General features: G+C 44.0%; 2 protein-coding genes across 4 annotated transcripts in view; one reads left to right on the top strand and one right to left on the bottom strand.

Moving 5' to 3' along the window:
* Positions 1–6,942, bottom strand: part of PI4KA (phosphatidylinositol 4-kinase alpha) — a 101,708-nt gene extending 94,766 nt beyond the window's left edge. For both annotated transcript variants that reach the window (XM_087705713.1, XM_087705714.1), the window contains exons 1-4: positions 6,721–6,942; positions 3,369–3,485; positions 2,772–2,865; positions 849–937 (exon numbers count right to left, since the gene is read on the bottom strand). In XM_087705713.1, coding sequence (XP_087561839.1) covers positions 849–937; positions 2,772–2,865; positions 3,369–3,485; positions 6,721–6,888 — 468 coding nt within the window. In that variant the 5' untranslated portion in view covers positions 6,889–6,942. The remainder of the gene's footprint in view (positions 1–848; positions 938–2,771; positions 2,866–3,368; positions 3,486–6,720) is intronic.
* A 487-nt stretch (positions 6,943–7,429) lies between these two features.
* Positions 7,430–17,428, top strand: SNAP29 (synaptosome associated protein 29). Of its 2 annotated transcripts, XM_087705712.1 has the most exons (7): positions 7,430–7,624; positions 9,861–9,911; positions 11,653–12,009; positions 12,743–12,939; positions 14,340–14,425; positions 15,085–15,189; positions 15,801–17,428. In XM_087705712.1, the coding sequence occupies exons 3-7, from the start codon at positions 11,788–11,790 to the stop codon at positions 15,959–15,961; spliced, it is 771 nt and encodes a 256-aa protein (XP_087561838.1). In that variant the 5' UTR covers positions 7,430–7,624; positions 9,861–9,911; positions 11,653–11,787; the 3' UTR covers positions 15,962–17,428. The 2 variants fall into 2 exon arrangements, with proteins under 2 accessions (XP_087561838.1, XP_087561837.1); XM_087705711.1 differs by lacking the exon at positions 9,861–9,911.
* Positions 17,429–18,558: the final 1,130 nt, after the last annotated feature.

Here is an 18,558-nt window from a genome sequence, read left to right as displayed (position 1 = left end):
TTGCAAAAAGAGATTTTAGCTATTTGAAGTTGGAGGTTTACTGGTGAAGTTTACTCACCAGTAATCATTTGGTCCTTATCGCCTTATGAATGAATGAATGTCCTCCACTTGACTAATGCAACAAGGACAGAGATACTGTTCTCACTTAGTGATGATAATTGTGGACGGAACGTCTGTCACTAAGCAATGCAGTTGTAAAGTGCAACTTTGTGTGAGTGTACCAGTTAGTGTTGGCAGTTCTGGTAGTCCTTAGTTGCCATTGTTAAGCAAATCACCATTGATCATTAAGCAAAGACCTCAGGTGACTGTGACTTCTGATTTCCCACTAGCTTTCCCACTGTGTTTGCATAGGGGAAGCCAGCAGGAAATTGTGGGATGTTAGGACCACTCAGAAATTACTGAGTGATGAATCACAATTACGTGACTGTAGGGGGTGCCGGAACTTCAAGGACATGTCATAAGTATCTGTTCTAACTGGATAACGGCACTGAACGAGTGGCCATTAAGCAAGTTGTGTCTATGGAAATTCTCAGTCATCCAGGTTATGGTTTTCCCAAAGGTGCTTTTTTTTCAAGAGGCAACTGGACTTTCTGGTTTTCCTTTGAAGAAGTTTCACTTCTCATCCGAAAAGCTTCTTCAGCTCTGACTGAAGGTGGGTGGGGGGCAGATAATGGAATGAATTTATACTCCTTGCAGACATCTGGTCGTTTGCATTCTTCAACGTTTTCAAAGAAAGGAAAAAAAAACCCAGGAAATCCACTTGCCTCTTGAAAAAAGCCCGTTTGGGACTTTAAATAAGGAAAAAAAAACATAAGTCAAGGCGTTGAATGGCATGTGACCAGTCTTACCTGCTCTCTTAAAGACGCATCCCTGTAGGCCACGTCGGACAGCAAAGTCACCAAACAGAAGCTGAAGTTTTCTGCGACTGGAAGGGTGCCTATAAGTGTGGTAATGGATCAGGATTGCGATTAACCAGATGAATTCACGCCAGCGATCCACCCAAGAGCAAGACGGGGGGGGGGGGGGGGGGGCTCAGCCAGCTTTTTAGTTTAGTTATTAATTAAATATATTTGCCACTCATCTCATAATGAGCCATGGAAGTGAACACTGTCTTAAATCTCCATCCCTTTTCTTACCACCTTGCCTCACAAATCCAGATTTAAGAAGCTGACTATCAGGGTTCCAAATAGCATCCAAAAGTAAATCAGCGTCCAAGGCAAAGTATTGCTCAAAGTTCCAATTTATTAAGAGAGCCATGTGGGCACATCTGGGGAAACCCGAATCTGAAAGCTTCCTGGTTTCCCCCCCCCCCCCCAGTTGAAAGTTCAAGATCCTGCCCCCCCCCCCCAAGTCCATCCCATGGTCCAATCTCCCACTGCCACGTTGGCAGCTTCCACCCATCCAGTTCCGGTCAGGTGCAGAGACAAAGGATGACCTTGGCTTTCTAGAAAGAATGTTGTTATGGCTACATAGCATCTCATCCGTACAATCCCCCCTCCCATTTTCCCACAATAGAAAATGCATAGCGGAATAGAAAGTGTGGCAGGCCAAAGGCCCAAAAGAAAAGATGGCTGCAGGCCTGACACTGACATCAGGTAATCTAGGCAAGGGGTATCAAACACTCTGCCCACAGGCGATACCTGGAAACAGCAAACGCCCAAGCCGCAGCCCTCCCGAGCTCCATTTTCGCTGGCTGAGGATTGCCGGAAGCTGTCACAGCTGAAAATGGAGCTTGGGAACCCGTTTTCGTTAGCAGAGTACTCAGGCCACCACAGGCACCCCCGATAAGAGTCACGTCAAGGTGGCCACGGCCACCTTGGCCAGATCAAGCTGGCCATGCCCACCCTGGCCAACCCATCCCAGGAAGATCAGCCACAACCCTGATGGGGCCCTCAATGAAATGGAGTTTGACACCTTTGGTCTAGGCTAAACCAATGTTTCTCAACCTTGGAGACTTTAAAGAGGTGTGGACTTCAACTCCCAGAATTCTCCAGCCAGCATGCTGAGTACATACAAATGTACTTTTCAAGTAGACAGCTATTTGAAGTTACAACTGGCAAAACATCTTAGGGAGATATTTACTGCGAGCGAGATTCAAAAAAGCTTGACAAAACAGATACGGTGGATTTCATTCTATACCCTACAATGAGCATCTCTGCATTTGCGGAGGGGCAGAGAGAGAAAACTTGGCTCACATCCTATTGGATGGTTGCTTGTATAAGGTGGTGAGAGACAGGGACCTTGGCCAATACACCAAACGAAGGACCCATTGGGATCATCATATCAAAACAGCTTACTTAATCTGCAGCCAGAACCTGGAAATAACATTTAACACAGCACAATACTTAAGCAAAATGGTTTGGTTGAGATCTACATATGTGGTAATGACTGATTGGGGTAGATTGCAGGGGTGGCACCAAAATATAATTTTATCTTGTTTTATCTATATCTTAAATGATTGTACTCTGTTCCAATTTCATTTTAGGCTGTATTTTATTCCAATTCCATTTTAAAACTGTATTTTATTCCAATTCCGTTTTAAATTGTGTTTTCACAAATTCCTTTTTAAATTGCTTTTATCAAATTTTTAGTAATAATTTGTTTCTGAAACTTTGCACTTTGATATGGCCCAAGGGCTAATCAAGGTCCAGCCCGCATGCGGAATTCTGGGAGTTGAAGTCCATACATCGTAAAGTCCCTAAAGTTAAGACACATTGGCCTAAGCCTAAAATCTGGCTAAACTCATCCCTGCCCCCTTTTTAAAAAGTCACCTCGGCCTTTTCGCGAATTGCTTTCTTCAATCCACTGCACTTTGGGAAGGCCCCTCAATAGCCGGAGAAGGTAAGGGATGAGTGAATCTTTGTGCTGAAAAAACAAAAACAAAAAAGTCACAACAACAACAAGAGAATGCATGTAGGTAAATGTTATCTCGAGACTCTAAGAATGAGGCCAAGCTCAGCTGAAATGCACTGCCCAAATTCTCAGAATAATCTGCACCACGCGGCTAATAAGGTTAAGCCGAAAAAGCACAGAGAAAGGTTTCAGGAAAGAAACGACCAACCAATTAGGCCAGTGTTTGCCAACCATAGGAACTTTTAAGATGGGTGAACTTCAACTCCCAGAATTCTCCAGCCAGCAAAGGGAATTCTGGGAGTTGAAGTCCCACGCATCTTAAAACTGCCAAGCTGGAGAAACACTGATTTAAGCGAATTAACGTGGCTAAACAAATTTAGCAAATGTGAGATATTATGGTGTTTTAATAATTTTATTTCAGTATACTGAGTTTGTGGCCAGTGGCCTGGGGAACCCGAGGAAGGAGGGGTTGTAAATCTTTTTTTTAAAGTATTTGTCAATAAAGGGAACGTTACCTGCAGGTCAGACTCTATTAGAAAAATTCCCAGTGCAATCACAGCATCTCTGCGGCGCTCATCCAGTTGAAAAATCCCATGGATATCCACAGGACACATGCATAGAAGTTTTTGGACCTACAGGAGAAAGAAAAGGGAAGATATACAGGTAAACCTCAATAGAGTGGTGCGGTGACCTAAAGGTGGAGCTCTCAGCTCACAATCAGGAGGCTGTGAGTTCGATCCTAGGTAGAGGCAGTTATTTCTCTCTCTGGGAACAATGAGAATATATCTGCTGAACAAAACTCCGCACTGGCGACAGGGAAGGGCGTTTGGCCATTAAAAACGCTCATTCGGTTGCCCAGACTCTATTCCCCCCAAGAGATTATGGGGTCGTTAAATGATGATGATACAAGTAAATGACCAAACTTGAGCCCAAAATTCCTGTTGCTAAGCAACACCAACCTTAAGTGAGATTTGCAAATTTCTGTGGCTAAGCAAGGCATTTTGCTAAGTTTTGCACTTTGAGATACTTTTCAGAAATTTCTGGAACTAGTATTTATTTACCGTATTTTTGGGAGTATACGACGCACCCTTCCCCTCTTAAAAGAACATGAAAATGTTGGTGGGTCTTATATACCGGTGCATCATATAGTCTGAAAAATACGGTATATCCCTCTTTTACTGTCCTTAATTCTTCATTGCTCTCTGACCACTCAATAGAGATACAGAGGTATATTCTAACCCACTTAAATGCCACTGCCATATGGAGTTCATGCAATCTGGTAGGGACAGGAACAAATCTTTCTGTATTTTTTTACCTGTTTTGCCTACTAAACAGTCATAAAAACAAAATATGTAGGAAAGGACAGGATAATAATCATCCAAAAGTAAAACTCATAGACATGAGAACCAAAGCTGCATCATTACATGTTGTGTTGTACAAAAATATGTGTAGCGCTGTCACTTGGAAAGCCACAGTAGTGAATATGGTCTCAAATGAACACCTGAATTGTAGATTAGGTTATGTAATCTGCAGAAAGACTGATGAATAAGAATCAGCTGAAGATAACTTGGTGGCAGAAAAACTGTAGAGAAATCTGTGATTGTGTTGGTGGAAGAACACAAAAGAGGTTGCAACAACCACATGCACGCATTTTCTTTTCGTTTGCTTTCTTTTACTGCCTGCAGTTGGCTTTAGTAAATGTTCATTGAAGTCCGGCAAAAGTTTATTTTTACTTCAGACCTTCAGCAGTTACACCTTTACAACCTTTACCAGAAAACAATCATTCTATGCAGAAAAAGAAACCGTGAATACACTTTTCTCAAAACAACCAAACACTCACCAAGTTTAGAAAGAATCTCTCTAAACCAGTGCTTTCCAAAGTTGACAATTTTAAACTGTTTGGGGAATTCTGGGAATTGAAGTCCACACATCTTAACCCTATCAGGTTTGTAAAAAAAACAAAAAACCTGCTCTCTAAACTAAGAAACTGATCCTGTGCTTAATTATTTTAAAAAAGTACCGCAATAATGTAGGAGGCTTGCTCCCAAGCAGAACATCCAACACATCAGCTCAGACATAAATCGGATTTAATCTAAGCTACACCTACATTTTTCCCAGTTGCAATGGATGGCTGTGAAAGTTGGACCATAAGAAAGGCTGAGCGCCAAAGAATAGAGGCCTTTGAACTCTGGTGCTGGAGAAGACTCCTGTAAGTCCCTTGGACTGCAAGGTGATCCAACCGGTCAGACCTAGAGGAGATCAACCCTGACGGCTCTTTAGAAGGCCAGATCCTGAAGAGGAAACTCAAATCCTTTGGCCACCTAATGAGAAGGAAGTACTCCCTGGAGAAGAGCCTCATGCTGGGAACGATAGAGGGCAAAAGAAGAAGGGGACGGCAGAGAAGGAGGTGGCTGGATGGAGTCACCGAAGCAGTCGGTGTGAGCTTAAATGGACTCCAGAGGATGGTAGAGAACAGGAAGTCCTGGAGGAATGTTGTCCATGGGGTCGCGATGGGTCCGACAAGAGTTTGCAACTAACAACACTACCTACATTCGGTAATAATAAAAAGTCACCAGAAAACAAAGGAGCAATGACTGTTATTTATTTGTATTGGCTGATAGATCATCCTAGCAAAAAGGAGGTCTACCGAATTGTTTTAAAAAATTGGAAGCAACTGAACAGCTTGAGAACAACCCTTATATATGCTGCAGACACCAAAAGTTATTACAAAAGTCCCCTTTTTTAAAAAAAAAGAGAGGGGGGAATGAACAATGTTTTTGAAACTAAACAGGTAGAAACCTTTCTATTTGCACAGAGAAACTGTAAACACAATTCATACGCGTGATATTGCAAGAGCACAAGCATTTCCCAACAATGCAAGTACCTGGTTATGTAAATCCTTGTGATCACCTAACGAACAGGTGGATTATCTGACAAAGAAAAGTCCTGAACTTTCACTGGAGTTCACCGCTATCATGTCACCCCCTAATTCTTCTTTTCTTTAGACGAGCTGCCAGACCCAAAACCTGCAGCTGTTCTTGGTATGGTTTAATCTCCAGGCTTTTGATCCATTTTAGTTGCTCTTCTTTGAACTTTTAGAATAGATGGGACCTCGAAGGTCTTCTAGTCCAGCTCTTTTGCTCAAGCAGGGGAACCTATATCATTTCAGACAAGTGACTGTCAGATCCCTTCTTAAAAAAACTTCCAGAAGAGACTGGACAGCTCCTTGTCTGAAATGGTCTAGGCCCAGGGTCTCCTGCTTGAGCTGGACTAGAAGACCTCCAAGGTCTCCCCCAGTTCTATTCTGATTGATTGATTGAAATGGTCTAGGCACAGGGTCTCCTGCTTCAGCGAGGGGGCTGGACTATAAGACCTCCAAGGTCCCTTCTAGCTCTATTCTGGTTGATTGATGGATTGGAATGATCAATAGAGTAGAAGACCTCCAAGATCCCTTGCAGTTCTATTCTGATCGATTGATTACAATGGTATAGGATCTCTTGCTTGAGCAAGGGGGAGCTGGACAAGATGACCTCCAAGTTCCCTCCCAGCTCTATTCTGACTGACTGATTGATTGATAGGAATGGTCAATAGAGTAAAAGAGGTCCCTCCCAGTTCTATTCTGACTAACTGACTGCAATGGTATAGGATCTCTTGCTTGAGCATGGAGGGCTGGACTAGATGACCTCCAAGGTCCCTTCCAGCTCTATTCTACGACTGATGGATCAGTTTCTGCCAGGGCCAGCCCTCTTTATCCTCCTCCTCCTCCCGGCTGCTCTTGCCCTCTATTAGCGGCCCAGGCCCTGCCCTCCCCCTCCCAGAGAAGCCCCCACCCCAAGACCCTCGACGCCCCCCTCTCCCCCGCTGCACCTTCTCGAGCGGGGCGGGTCTCTGGACGGCCAGCGAGCGGGCGAGCGACAGCACCGTGTTGAAGTAGAAGCCCCGCGACGAAGCCGGGCTGCCCTGCCTCTCGGAACGCGCGGCGGTGACGGCGGCCGCGGTGGCAGCCGCCGCGGTCGCCACGGCCAGCGCCGACATCTTGGAGGGGAGAAGCGGCGAGCGAAGCCGCCTCAGCGAGCCGTCACGGGTTGGCCACGCCCCTAACGCAGGCCACGCCCCTAACGCTCCTCCCGCAAGGAGAAAGAGAGAGAGCGAGAGCGGCGAGCGAAGCCGCCTCAGCAAGCCGTCACAGCTCGGCCACGCCCCTAACGCTCCTCACGCAAGGAGAGAGCGCCCTGCGAGCGAAGCCGCTTTAGCAACTCGTCATGGTTTGGCCACGCCTCTCACGCGGGACACGCCCCTTACATTCCTTACGCAAGGAGAGAGAGAGCGGCGAGCGAAGCTGCCTCAGCAAGCCGTCACGGCCGGGCCACGCCCCTTATGCTCCTCACCCAGAGAGAGAGAGAGAGAGAGAGAGAGAGAGAGCGCGGCAGACGGCTACTCTCGCGAGAGCTACCCAGATCGCTACGCGGAGATGGGTTCGGCACAGGCGCGCTGCCCTTTTCATTAACCCCGCCCCCTCTCACCGATGTAGCTCCGCCCTCCCCTAGTCACGGGATGGTTCGACGCGGCGACACCAGCCGCGGCGTCAACCGTGACCGGAAGTGAAGCAGCGGCCGAGCAGCCGTGGGTGGCGCCTGAGGGGAACTCCGGGGCGGGCGGTTAATCGCCGGCTGGTCTTTCAGGAGAGGCGCCAGGCAGCGACGTTGGCTTTTTTCCACGGCTTGCCTTTCCCTCTCTGGCGCTTCGGGGGTTTCCACAACACCCTTGCGAGGTAGGCTGGGCTGAGGGAAGAAAGGGCGGCGGAGTTGGCACTTCGCGCCAGGGGGCGGATTTGTTAAAAAAATAGACATTTGAAATCCTATCCAATGTATAGACTTTTGTTTCTTTGGCCATTCTGGGAGGGGTGTGTGTGTCTCACACCGACCCCGTGAGGTAGGCTGGGCTGAGATGGATGGCCTCAAGATGCACCTCCTCAGTGGGCTTCCTGGGAGCGAATGAAGGTTGACGGAGTGGGGTGTCAGTTTTAACTACCCCATTACTGGCTATAATCTTCCCCAATTAAGTGATTTCCACTTAAATTGGGGCTACTGTGCCCATCATCCGCAGCTAATCTGGCCCAGGTAACCTGGATGTGTTCCCATCATCCCCATGTCTTTTTAAAAAACTATATAGCTGCCCATTTTTCAGCCAATTCAGGGCTGATCCCAATCAAAATTTATATACATATATATATAAAAAACCCATACAAAATCATTTGAAAAGCTATAAAATTCAACTAGTTAAAACATAAAAGGTTCAAAACAGTAAAAAAATCTGCCTCCAGTCAAAATTAAGTAAATAAATCAATTATAGTGTCATCTAATCCATCAATGCTTCAACAGGTGTTTAAGGCCTTAGGAAAGAACCTTCAATTTGTTTATGATATTTATGATATTTATTTATGATATTTATTTATGACACTTATTTGTGATATTTATTTATGATATTTATATAGCTGGTTACCTCATGAACATGACTCTAGGCAGCATACAATAAAGAATGGATTAAATCAAGGGAAAAAACCCCAAAAATCAAATTATTAATTTTATTAATGTGTCTTCAACTTTTATAATAATAAAAATCTAAAATCATTAGGCAAGCAGACCAATATTTTACATATAGTAGTGTATAACAGTATTATGGGTTCCCCATTTATCTTAGAGCTCCAAGCCTGCTTAGGGAAAAAATAAATAAAAATAAAACATATTTCGGGGATTTTTTAATGCTAGAAAGATCAGAGCTGATCTCACCTCGGGAAACATTTGGCCTCCTGGCTTGCAAGAACAATAAATTGAAATAATAGTATAATTGGGTCAAATTAACAACCATTAATTTGGGAGCTAAGATGCTGAGCTTGTTGATCAGAAAGATCAGCAGTTCGGTGGTTCGAATCCCTAGCACCACGTGATGGAGTGAGCTCCCATGACTTGTCCCAGCTTCTGCCAACCTAACAGTTCGAAAGCAGGTAAAAAATGCAAGTAGAAAAATAGGAACCACCTTTGGTGGGAAGGTAACAGCGTTCCGTGCGCCTTCAGCGTTGGGTCATGCTGGCCACATGATCACGGAGACGTCTTCGGACAGCACTGGCTCTTCAGCTTTGAAACGGAGATTAGCACTGCCCCCTAGAGTCAGGAACGACTAGTGCATATGTGTGAGAGGAACCTTTACCTTTTAACAACTGTTTTGGTGTTTGTTATATTTTAAAAATACTCTTTGAAGCAGGAACAAGGTTAAATAGCCTTGGGGAGGACAAGCTTCTTATATAGAAGGGACATCGCCTTAAGACATGAAAAGAATATTTTGTTTTGGAATTTACTTCTGCAATTAAAACCTACTCCTTTGGAAGAGGGTTATAGAAGATGGTTCTGAAATCTGGCCAGGAATTGCTAGAGAGCCAAGCTGGGGAAGTCAGATTAAGTCACCGAGTCAATTAAAATTGAAGGAGATAAACGAGATATTTTTGAAACACTGCTGAAAGGTACAGTCCAATTCCTTAAGTTATTCTGAAATAGTTGATGATTAAATGCAGAGCTCTTGCAAGGAACTTCCTCTTTCTTGTAGCTTCCTCTTTCAGTAAGTGCTCACGTGTTTGTCATTTCGTGTCTTGCTACAAGAGGTTTAGTAGATTGTGGTCACTATTTCATTAAGTAGTGAAATATTTAGAGTATACTGAAATGGTAGTAAATATGGAATGTTGATAATTTTGCAAAATGGGATGTTATTTTTCATGGGAGAAAGAGCCGGCTTCAAGTTGTGTAAGTGTGGCTCCGTCAACATGCTCTGATGATAGTTTATACTTATTTTGAAAGTTTTGAACAAATCTTTCTTGGCATTGGGACTGAAAACTGAGACTTGTACATACCATAATAACATTTCAATGAGAGATCTAAAGTAAGATATTGTGAATAGGCAATAAATTGTTTATAGGTTGTTTTTTATTGTGCTGTTTGTTGTTTTTTCTATTTTAGATGCCAGTCTATTGACTAAGATATTCTGGGTCTTGAGTCATTCAATAAGAGGCAAATAATTATTTGATTGCCTAGAACAGAATGTTTTGGGCCTTCCCTAAGAATGGCATTGGTGTTGACTTTTTCCGTTTCCAACATGGCTTCAGCTACACTAGTTGCAAAAAAATGCCCACAAAGCAGTTTTAAGATGCTTGGAAAGATGACTTGTCTGTTAGAGAGAACAGCAGGACTTGTGGCTCAGCTGATAGACTTTGAATTTCCTGAAATAATGGTTTTTGTTTTTCATAACCGAATAAACAATTTCTCTTTGGGCAAATTAGAAGGTAGATGGAACATATATCAGGGTTCCAAGTACCACCCCCTCAACGAAAGAACACTGAGCCTTGAATTTTCTCCAAGTTCCACTTTATTAGAGATGTCATATTGGTACATCTGGGAAAACCCGAATCTGAAAGTTGCCAGGTTTTCCCCACCCGTGAAAGTCTATGCCCCTGCCCAGCAATCCCATGTCCATCGCATGGTCCAATCAGGCACCATCCAAAACTGGAGATGCCTCCCAGTCACACCAATCAAGTGCAGGGCAAGATGTCCTTGACTCTCTGAGAAAGGAATGTTATTTAGACCAGTGGTCTCCAACCTTGGCAACTTTAAGACCTGTGGATTTCAACTCCCAGAGTTCCTCAGCCAGCAAAGCTGGCTGAGGAACTCTGGGAGTTGAAGTCCACAGGTCTTAAAGTTGCCAAGGTTGGAGACCACTGATTTAGACTATATATTTCCCATATGCCATATAATCCTCCCCTACCAATTTCCCACAGTAGAAACTGAAGGCCCAGTGAAAAAGAGGGCTTCTGGGTCTGACAACATAGATACTCTATGCTGGTTCCTTGCAATGAGATGAGTACTTTGAACGGTTTGCTGTTCTTGGAAATTTTCACAGAAGTGTGCATTCAAGTAATTTGATGCTCTGTTTACGTTGATCAGATTTCTATAGGGCCCAACTCGCCTAAGTGACATTGAACGGTTTACAGGTAGTCCTCAACCTATGACCACAATTGAGCCCAACATTTCTGTTAATAGCAAAGCAGTTAAATGAATTTTGCCCCATGTTATGACCTTTTTTTGGCCACAGTTGTTAAGCAAATCACTGCAGTCGTTAAGTGAATCTGGCTTCCCCTGTTGACTTTGCTTGTCGGAAGCTGACTAGGAAGATTACACATGGCAGCCACCTCATTCTGGAATGCTGCAACCATTGTAAATGCATAAGGTAAAAAGGTAAAAGGATCCCCTTGCACATATGTGCTAGTTGTTCCCAACTCTAAGGGGCAGTGCTCATCTCCGTTTCAAAGCCAAAGAGCCAGCACTGTCCGAAGACGTCTCCGTGATCATGTGGCCGGCATGACTAAATGCCAAATGCGCATGAAATGCTGTTACCTTCCCATCAAAGGTGGTCCCTATTTTTCTGCTTGCATTTTACGTGCTTTCGAACTGCTAGGTTGGCAGAAGCTGGGACAAGTAACAGGAGCTCACTCTGTTTGAACCAGTGAACCGCCAACCTTTCTGATGGACAAGCTCAGCGTCTTTTAGCCACTGAGCCATCGCGTCCCTTGTAAATGCATACTGATTGTCAAATTTCGATCATTTGACCATGGGAATGCTGTAACGGTCATAAGTCACTTTTTTTTAAGTGCTGTTGTAACTTCAAACAGTTTACTGGACGAATGGTTTTATTTAAGGACGATCTGTATGACTAAACATAAGTATGTTTCATGATGAATTTTTTTTTCTCTTACAGAGTTTGGCTGTTTGCACATCGCCACTGATCCTTTTACACGAAGGACTCCCATCTTCGTCTGAGCAACACCAGCTTGATTCTGTCCGTGTAAACCTACATTATAAATCGAAGCGGTCAAAGCGTGAGGCTGCAAAGATGTCGACTTTCCCCAAAAGTTGCAATCCTTTTGATGACGATGAAGATGACTTCAAGCCGGTCAAGTGGGACGAAGGGGAGGAGCCTCCGAGAGAAGGTCCAGACAGACAAAGATATTTACAACAGGAAGTCATGAGGCTCACAAAATCGTCTCTGGATAGCACCAACAAGTCACTATCTCTCATTTATGAGTCTGAACATGTAGGAGTCGCCACATCAGAGGTAAACAGGAATCTCAAAAACATATTTTTCAGTGTTTGCTTGCTATGGAAGTAAGGCTATCAAGGTAATATCAGAGTACTGATAAAGTTAGCTAGTTAGCTAATGGAACACCTTCAAGAAAACAAACAAGTTTAGGGAACACCAAGGATTCCATAGTATCCTCCCCCCCCTCTTCTTCCTCCCCCTCCCTCCTCCTCCGTTGATGATGTTCCTTATTTTGGGTCATAAAATGTCTACAAGCAAACAGCCAAACAGACTCCTCCTACCCCTCCTCCTCCTCTTCCTCTGCAAATCGCACTCCCCCTTTAGCACTGATGATGTTCCCTAGTTAGGTAATGAAACTTCTGCAAGAAAACAACCAAGCTCAGGGAGCACCAAGGACCCCCACAGTTCTCCTCCTCCTCCTCGCTCCGTCTCCATTCCACAAATCCCAATCCCTTCTAAAACAAATGATATTACCTAGCTGGGTCATGAAATGTCTGCAAGAAAACCACAAAGCTCAGAAAGTACCAACCTCCCACCCCCCCCCCCCCCATGGTTCAGCAATCCTGAGCTACAAATATTGTGAGCTGTTGGTAATAATTCTATTTCATATTGTCAATGCTTTAGCTTAATAAAGAGAAAGCCACAGTTCCTTTTGCATAAAATGTGTTTCATTGAGGAATTAAAATACCAGCATCCTTTTTGATAGTTGTTTGTTTGTTTGTTTGAAACACTATGTTGCTTTTGGCAGGAACTCGTCCGGCAAGGGGAAGCCCTGAAGCGTTCTGAGCGCATGGTGGACAAGATGGATCAAGATTTAAAGACGAGTCAGAAACATATCAATAGCATTAAGAGTGTCTTTGGGGGCTTCGTCAATTACTTTAAGGCCAAGCCGCAAGAAATCAAACTCGAGCAGAATGGAGCCTCTGAATATCAAGGAAGCAATAGGTAGACAATTGAGGTTTTCTTCTAAGGAGGCAGGAAGTGGGTGGGCATCTGAGTTCATCCACTGCCCAACTTCGGCTTGAATTTATTACTAGATTTTTTTTTTATCCCACCTTTATTTCTTTATGATTCGAAGTGGCAAACATACTGTAATACTCCTTCCTCTTTCCCCACAAAAGTAATCCTCTAAGGTTGGTTGGCCTGAGAGGGAAGGACAGGCCCAATGTCACCCAGCTGGCTTTCATGATCTAAAGTGGGATTAGAACTCCCCAATCTCCTGCTGAATGACCCAAAGTAACCCAGTCAAGTTACCTGCCTAAGGTGGGACTAGAAGTCACAGTCTCCTGGCGATTGCCCAAAAGTCACCTAGTGTTCTGACCGGGCATCCAAGAGCATGAAGCAAACTCCTTGTCCTGGCAAAAAAACCTTTTATTAATTGACTGTGAATTCTTATTCACTTTCAGCGAAGTTTTTCAAGAGAGGATTTACAGTCACAGACCTTATCTGGCTTGGAGAGCTGCCAGGCCGAGATCTGCAGAATTTGACAAGGAGTCTCAGAGAGTCACGAAACAATTGTCAGCAAACTAATTGTCTCCTACAAACTCCACTCCCCTTTCGCTCCTCTTTTATTTCCTCTGGGAGGGGCCATTCATCATCCACCTGTGGCCTTTACTCCCAAGTCGACCCATGTTCTTTAGCTGTTCCCTTCGTCTGGCAGCTCTGCGCATGCGCACACTGGGAACAGGCTCCAGTTGTTCGTCTGCCTCACTGATGTCTGATTCTGAAGGCAACTGATAACTGTCAGATGGCTCTGCCTCCGACACAGAGCCCTCATCCGAGCCTTCCTCAGACTCCAGGATTGGCCCATCTTCCTCCCCAACCTCCTCACTGTCTGAATCTGCTGCTAGTTTTGCTGGCCTCTGGCGGGCCACAACACCTAGTTGGTTTTCATGCCAAAGGCAGGCCTAGGTTTCTCGGCCAGCACCCTAACCACTGCATGTCACACTTATGTCTGAAATCTTTCTTTCTGAAAGGGGGTGAGAAAATAAAACAGTAATCTTCAATGTGCAGACTTTCCAATAAACCATCTGTGGGTTTGTGGTTAAACCTAAGAGGATGTTGTCAGCCTGAGTGGCTGCTTTAACCTTACCCACAGTAAATAAAACATTTAATACAGAAATATAGCAGAAAGGAAAACTTTTTTTCCCCCCCAACCCAGTGTTTCTCAATCTTGGCAACTTTGAGATACGTGGACTCCAACTCCCAGAATTCCACAGCCAGCTTAAAGTCCACGCACCTTAAAGGTTGAGAAACCTTGATAAGGCAAAGCTCATTTCTGTTTGGAAGCAAGTGGAAGCCGTAAATGCTGAACGTGGGGAATTCCCTTTTCTTCCTCTGTCTAGATTAAAAGAAGCGTTATCCGTCAGTAAAGAACAAGAGTCCAAGTACCAGGAGACTCATCCAAATTTACGGAAGTTGGAAAACTCAGGTATGCTTGATCTTGTTTGGTTATCTGCATTTGATAGAACTTGAACATTGTCGCTGTTGTTTTGCCCAGCAGAGCTCTACGTACAAGGCCTCCTGTGTTTATTAATCAGAAAAATAACCTTGCTTAATTTGGAGTGGAATGTAAGCTAATCTCATACGAGATAAGCCCTTGAATATGAGTTCGTTTTTTTAAAAGGGATGTCCTTGAACTTTAAGATGGGTATCTACAGAACTGTCTGTCAGGGTTCCAAATAGCATCCTCAAATAAATAACCTTCCGAGGCTAGAAATCCTTCAAAGTTACAATTTATTAAAAGAGCCACGTTGGCACATCATTGTAAATCTGAAGGTTCCAGTTTTCCCTACCAAGTTGAAAGTTCAAGACCCTTCCCCAACATCCACAAGTCCATCCCATGGTCTGATCAGTCATTGCCATGAAGGAAGATTCCTCCCATCCACATCCGTCCAGGTGCAGGGACAGAAGCGACCTTGACTTTCTGAGAAGAAATGTTATTTTGACTACATATCTCCCATGCTCCATGCAATCCCCCCCCCCTCCCAGTTTCCCACAGTCGAATATGTTTGAATATGTGGCAGGCTTGAGGCCCTATGCAAAAGTGGCTTCCAAGCCTGACACTGTCGTTTTCTTCTCTCTTTCCAGACTTCAGTTCCAGTGCGACCAGTTCAAACAATCCAGCCCCGTCTGATTGTTACCCCAAGAACCAGCACCTCCGGGCTTGCCACCAGAAAATTGATAACAACTTAGGTGAGTCACGATAGTCCCCGTTCCCCAATGTTAGTCCTAGTTGTTTGCAGGCAGTACTTGTCTTAGGATCACAATTGAGCCCCAAATTTCCATTGCTAAACAAGACTGCTAAGTGAGTTTTGCCCAATTTTATGACTTGCCAAGTGAATTAAGGCTCGCACCTTTAAGACACTGCAGTTGATAAGTTAGTAACCTGCTTGGTTATGAGGGACGCGGTGGCTCAGTGGCTGAGATGCTGAGTTTGTGGTCAGAAAGGTCGGCAGTTTGGTGGTTCGAATCCCTACTGCCACGTAATGGAGTGAGCTCCCGTTACTTGTCCCAGCTTCTGCCAACCTAGCAGTTCGGAAGCATGTAAAAAATGCAAGTAGAAAAATAGGAACCACTTTTGGTGGGAAGGTAACAGTGCTCTATGCGCCTTTCTGATCGACAAGCTCAGCGTCTTAGCCACTGAGGCACTGCGTCCCTGGGCTGTGCCAAAGCCTCTTTTAATTTAAACCAAGGGAATCCCATGAATAGCCTTGGATACAAACTGCCTCACAAACACCTCTGTGTTTTTGTCTACCTCTTGTGTTGCTAATTTTATGTGTTTGTGGGGGGGTGGATCTTTACAGATGACATGTCCTCCGGGCTGGGCCGACTGAAAAACCTTGCTCTGGGCTTGCAAACTGAAATCGATGAGCAGGATGAGATCCTTTATCGCCTCACTGGGAAAGTGGATGCCTTGGACATCAACATCAAACGCACAGACAAGCGAATCAAGGATGAGCTTTAAAGAAACCTATTTGTCTCTCACCTCTTGTTTTTAAACTCAATATATTTTATGCAGCTGGAGGGGAGGGGGGCTTTTCTTGCCCCGCTGCATTGAGGAAGCGCTAGAGCAAAGAGGTTGCTAGTCCCTCTTGCCGTGTGATTAAAATTGTGAAATAGCCTTGAAAGTGCAATCTGAGAAATTTAAGCTACTTTCTTTCACGTATAATTCATAAAAGCACTCTGAAGCGGACTTCTGATTTTGGAGGAAACATCTCAATTCTTGGACAATGATTGGAGAAGACAATTTACACCCTGCCTTTTCAGTATTTCTTTCGCCTTAATTGTAGTAGGTACATTTAATTAATTGCTCCTCCTTCCCTTACTGCTCGTGTGTACATTTTCACAAAAGGCTAGCTCCGTATAGTTGAAGGACTGCATAAGAGGAAAGTTTGCCTTAACATTTCAAATCCTGGGTTGTGACAAGATGCTTCTGGTGCACACCCTCACCCCGACCCCAAACTTAAGCTACACCAATAAAGCAGTCATCATCAAGTCAATTGTTTATTCCAGTCAAAGGACCAGAGCAAGTTAAAAACACTTAAGGAATATCGAGTTAAAAATTTCTAGAACAAAATAATCTCTCTTAAAAATCTAGTCTTCCATTTTCTGGTGCGTGCGTGCGTGGTAGTAACCAGAAAACTTGCTGGCCGTTCCGCATGCTCGCGCCATAAACCAAAACTTCATTTACCAGCTTGCATATGCCGCCTGGGCAGCTCCTCTTCCTGGTTGCGGCCCAGGCGAGCGCCTATGTTTGTGTGTTTGTGTGAAGTGCTCCCTTTATGGCACCGAGTGCCATAAAGGTTCACCAACACTGGCCTAGACTCAGAAAAATAAGATTTAGATGAAGACATTTATCCAAGACTTACAAGCTTCAGGAATCAGGACGGTACTTTGAGTTGGAATGCTTCAATGCAAAATACTGCCTTTGTGGTTTTCTCTAAGAACACTTTGCTGGTATGTAGCTGTTGAGCCTTAGATGACTTAATATCTTGTACGAGGCTGTTGCTGCTCCATCTCTTATTTTAAAAATAATATGGGGGGAAAAAACTACATGGGGGAGGCACTCTAAATTTCCACTCAACTGGTTCCAATGGGCACCTTTCAACAAGGTTAAATTTCACCTGTGAGATCCGCCTTGTGCTTCTGTGCCCAGGTGAGCTCGGGATTATTTGATTTGTAGTGTAAGTTATCACATGGCTTTCTTCCCTGATGAATGAAAGGTCCATTCCTGAAAATAGCCTTTATCTTTCTGGTTGACATTTTATTCCTGCAATGTCACTTCTCTTTGTGTGTGTGTGTGTGTGTAAGTTCTACATCATCGGTGTATACTTGATAGAAAAAATACCAATTTTCTTGTAAGTATGTTTTCGGGAATCATTACAGCGAGGAATTTTCGAAACGGCATTTATTAAAACAATTGTTTCTCTCCCATGTTGCTATTTATTAAATACCAGCTGGAATCTTGGGCGTTTCTATGTCGATACCTCTTCAAATGGACTTTGGCTTTAATTCCTAATTCCTTGGCAGTTTGGCAGAAGCCAATTATGGCCATGTCTAAGCACATCAATAATTACCGTAGTTCTTTAATCCACTTCTATTTCTAGCCAAGAAAAAATTTCAACAGCTAAAACACTGCCACAATCGTGAGAAATACTTTTGCCTTCCGCCAAAGCATCTTATTTGGGCACAGAGAAGGCGATTTTTCCAATTATTTCTTTCTCAGGATCTTGGAGGCTGATGGTTTTAACATTGAACTATCACATTCAACTACAGGAGAAGAATGCACATCCTATTCTCCTTGTTCCCTTCCCATGGAGCTAATTTAAATCTTAAACCATTTAATAAACAAGAAGCCTGCATAAAAGTTTGAAGCGCGCATGAAAAATAGTTGTGAACAATCCATTTGGGTGAAATAGCTAAGATACTCGTTTCTCGTGTTTTTCTACAAAAGCAGCTTGTCATTGAGAAACTGGGAAGGCAGCCTGTTTGCTTGGTTTTAAACACTTTGCCCGCTGTTAGTGGGGATGCAATATTTTTTTTTTAAATACCAAGGATTGTGATAAATGATTTTGGGATTTCTTAGAGTGTTGCTTTTGCTTTGATGGTTCATAGGCAAAATAATCCCCACGCTGTAAGCATTCTGACCCAGGCTTCCTTAGAAAGCAAAAAGCAAAGTCTTGGTCCCTGCAAAACCTCTTTTATTTACACGACTGTGAATTCCTTTCATTCACAGTCAGCCAGGCCTAGGAAACAGTCTTTCCTGAGGAATATTTATCCACATGAACCTTATCTCGCTTGGAGATCTGCCAGATAACTAGCTTCCCAATGCAGGGCAAGGCAACGCTTGGCACAGTTTCTCTTAAAGTCACAAACGGAACTTTCCACTCTTGAAAAGACCGAAGGAACGAATTGTTTCCTGCAAAAGCCCCCTCCCCATTCGCTCCTCTTTTGTTTCCTATGAAAGGGGCCAATCACCTCCCAAGGTGTGGCTTTACTTCCAAGTCGACCCTGCTTTCTTCGTTGTTCTTGTCTTCTGGCAGCTCTGCGCATGCGCACACT

Source organism: Thamnophis sirtalis, unplaced genomic scaffold (genome assembly GCF_051295495.1).
Source record: "Thamnophis sirtalis isolate CommonGarterSnake01/CBP01778 unplaced genomic scaffold, rThaSir2_p1.2 scaffold_2, whole genome shotgun sequence".
NCBI lineage: Eukaryota > Metazoa > Chordata > Lepidosauria > Squamata > Natricidae > Thamnophis > Thamnophis sirtalis.
The sequence above is the reverse complement of the archived record's forward strand: the minus strand, read 5'-3'. Positions and strand labels throughout refer to the sequence as shown.

Bases quoted from the DNA above. Each gene is read 5' to 3' on its own strand.
- SNAP29 (XM_087705711.1), top strand. From the start codon at position 11,788: ATGTCGACTTTCCCCAAAAGTTGCAATCCTTTTGATGACGATGAAGAT. The intron at 12,940-14,339 runs GTAGACAATTGA...TCCTCTGTCTAG, and splicing joins GAATATCAAGGAAGCAATAG to ATTAAAAGAAGCGTTATCCG. The intron at 14,426-15,084 runs GTATGCTTGATC...CTCTCTTTCCAG, and splicing joins ACGGAAGTTGGAAAACTCAG to ACTTCAGTTCCAGTGCGACC.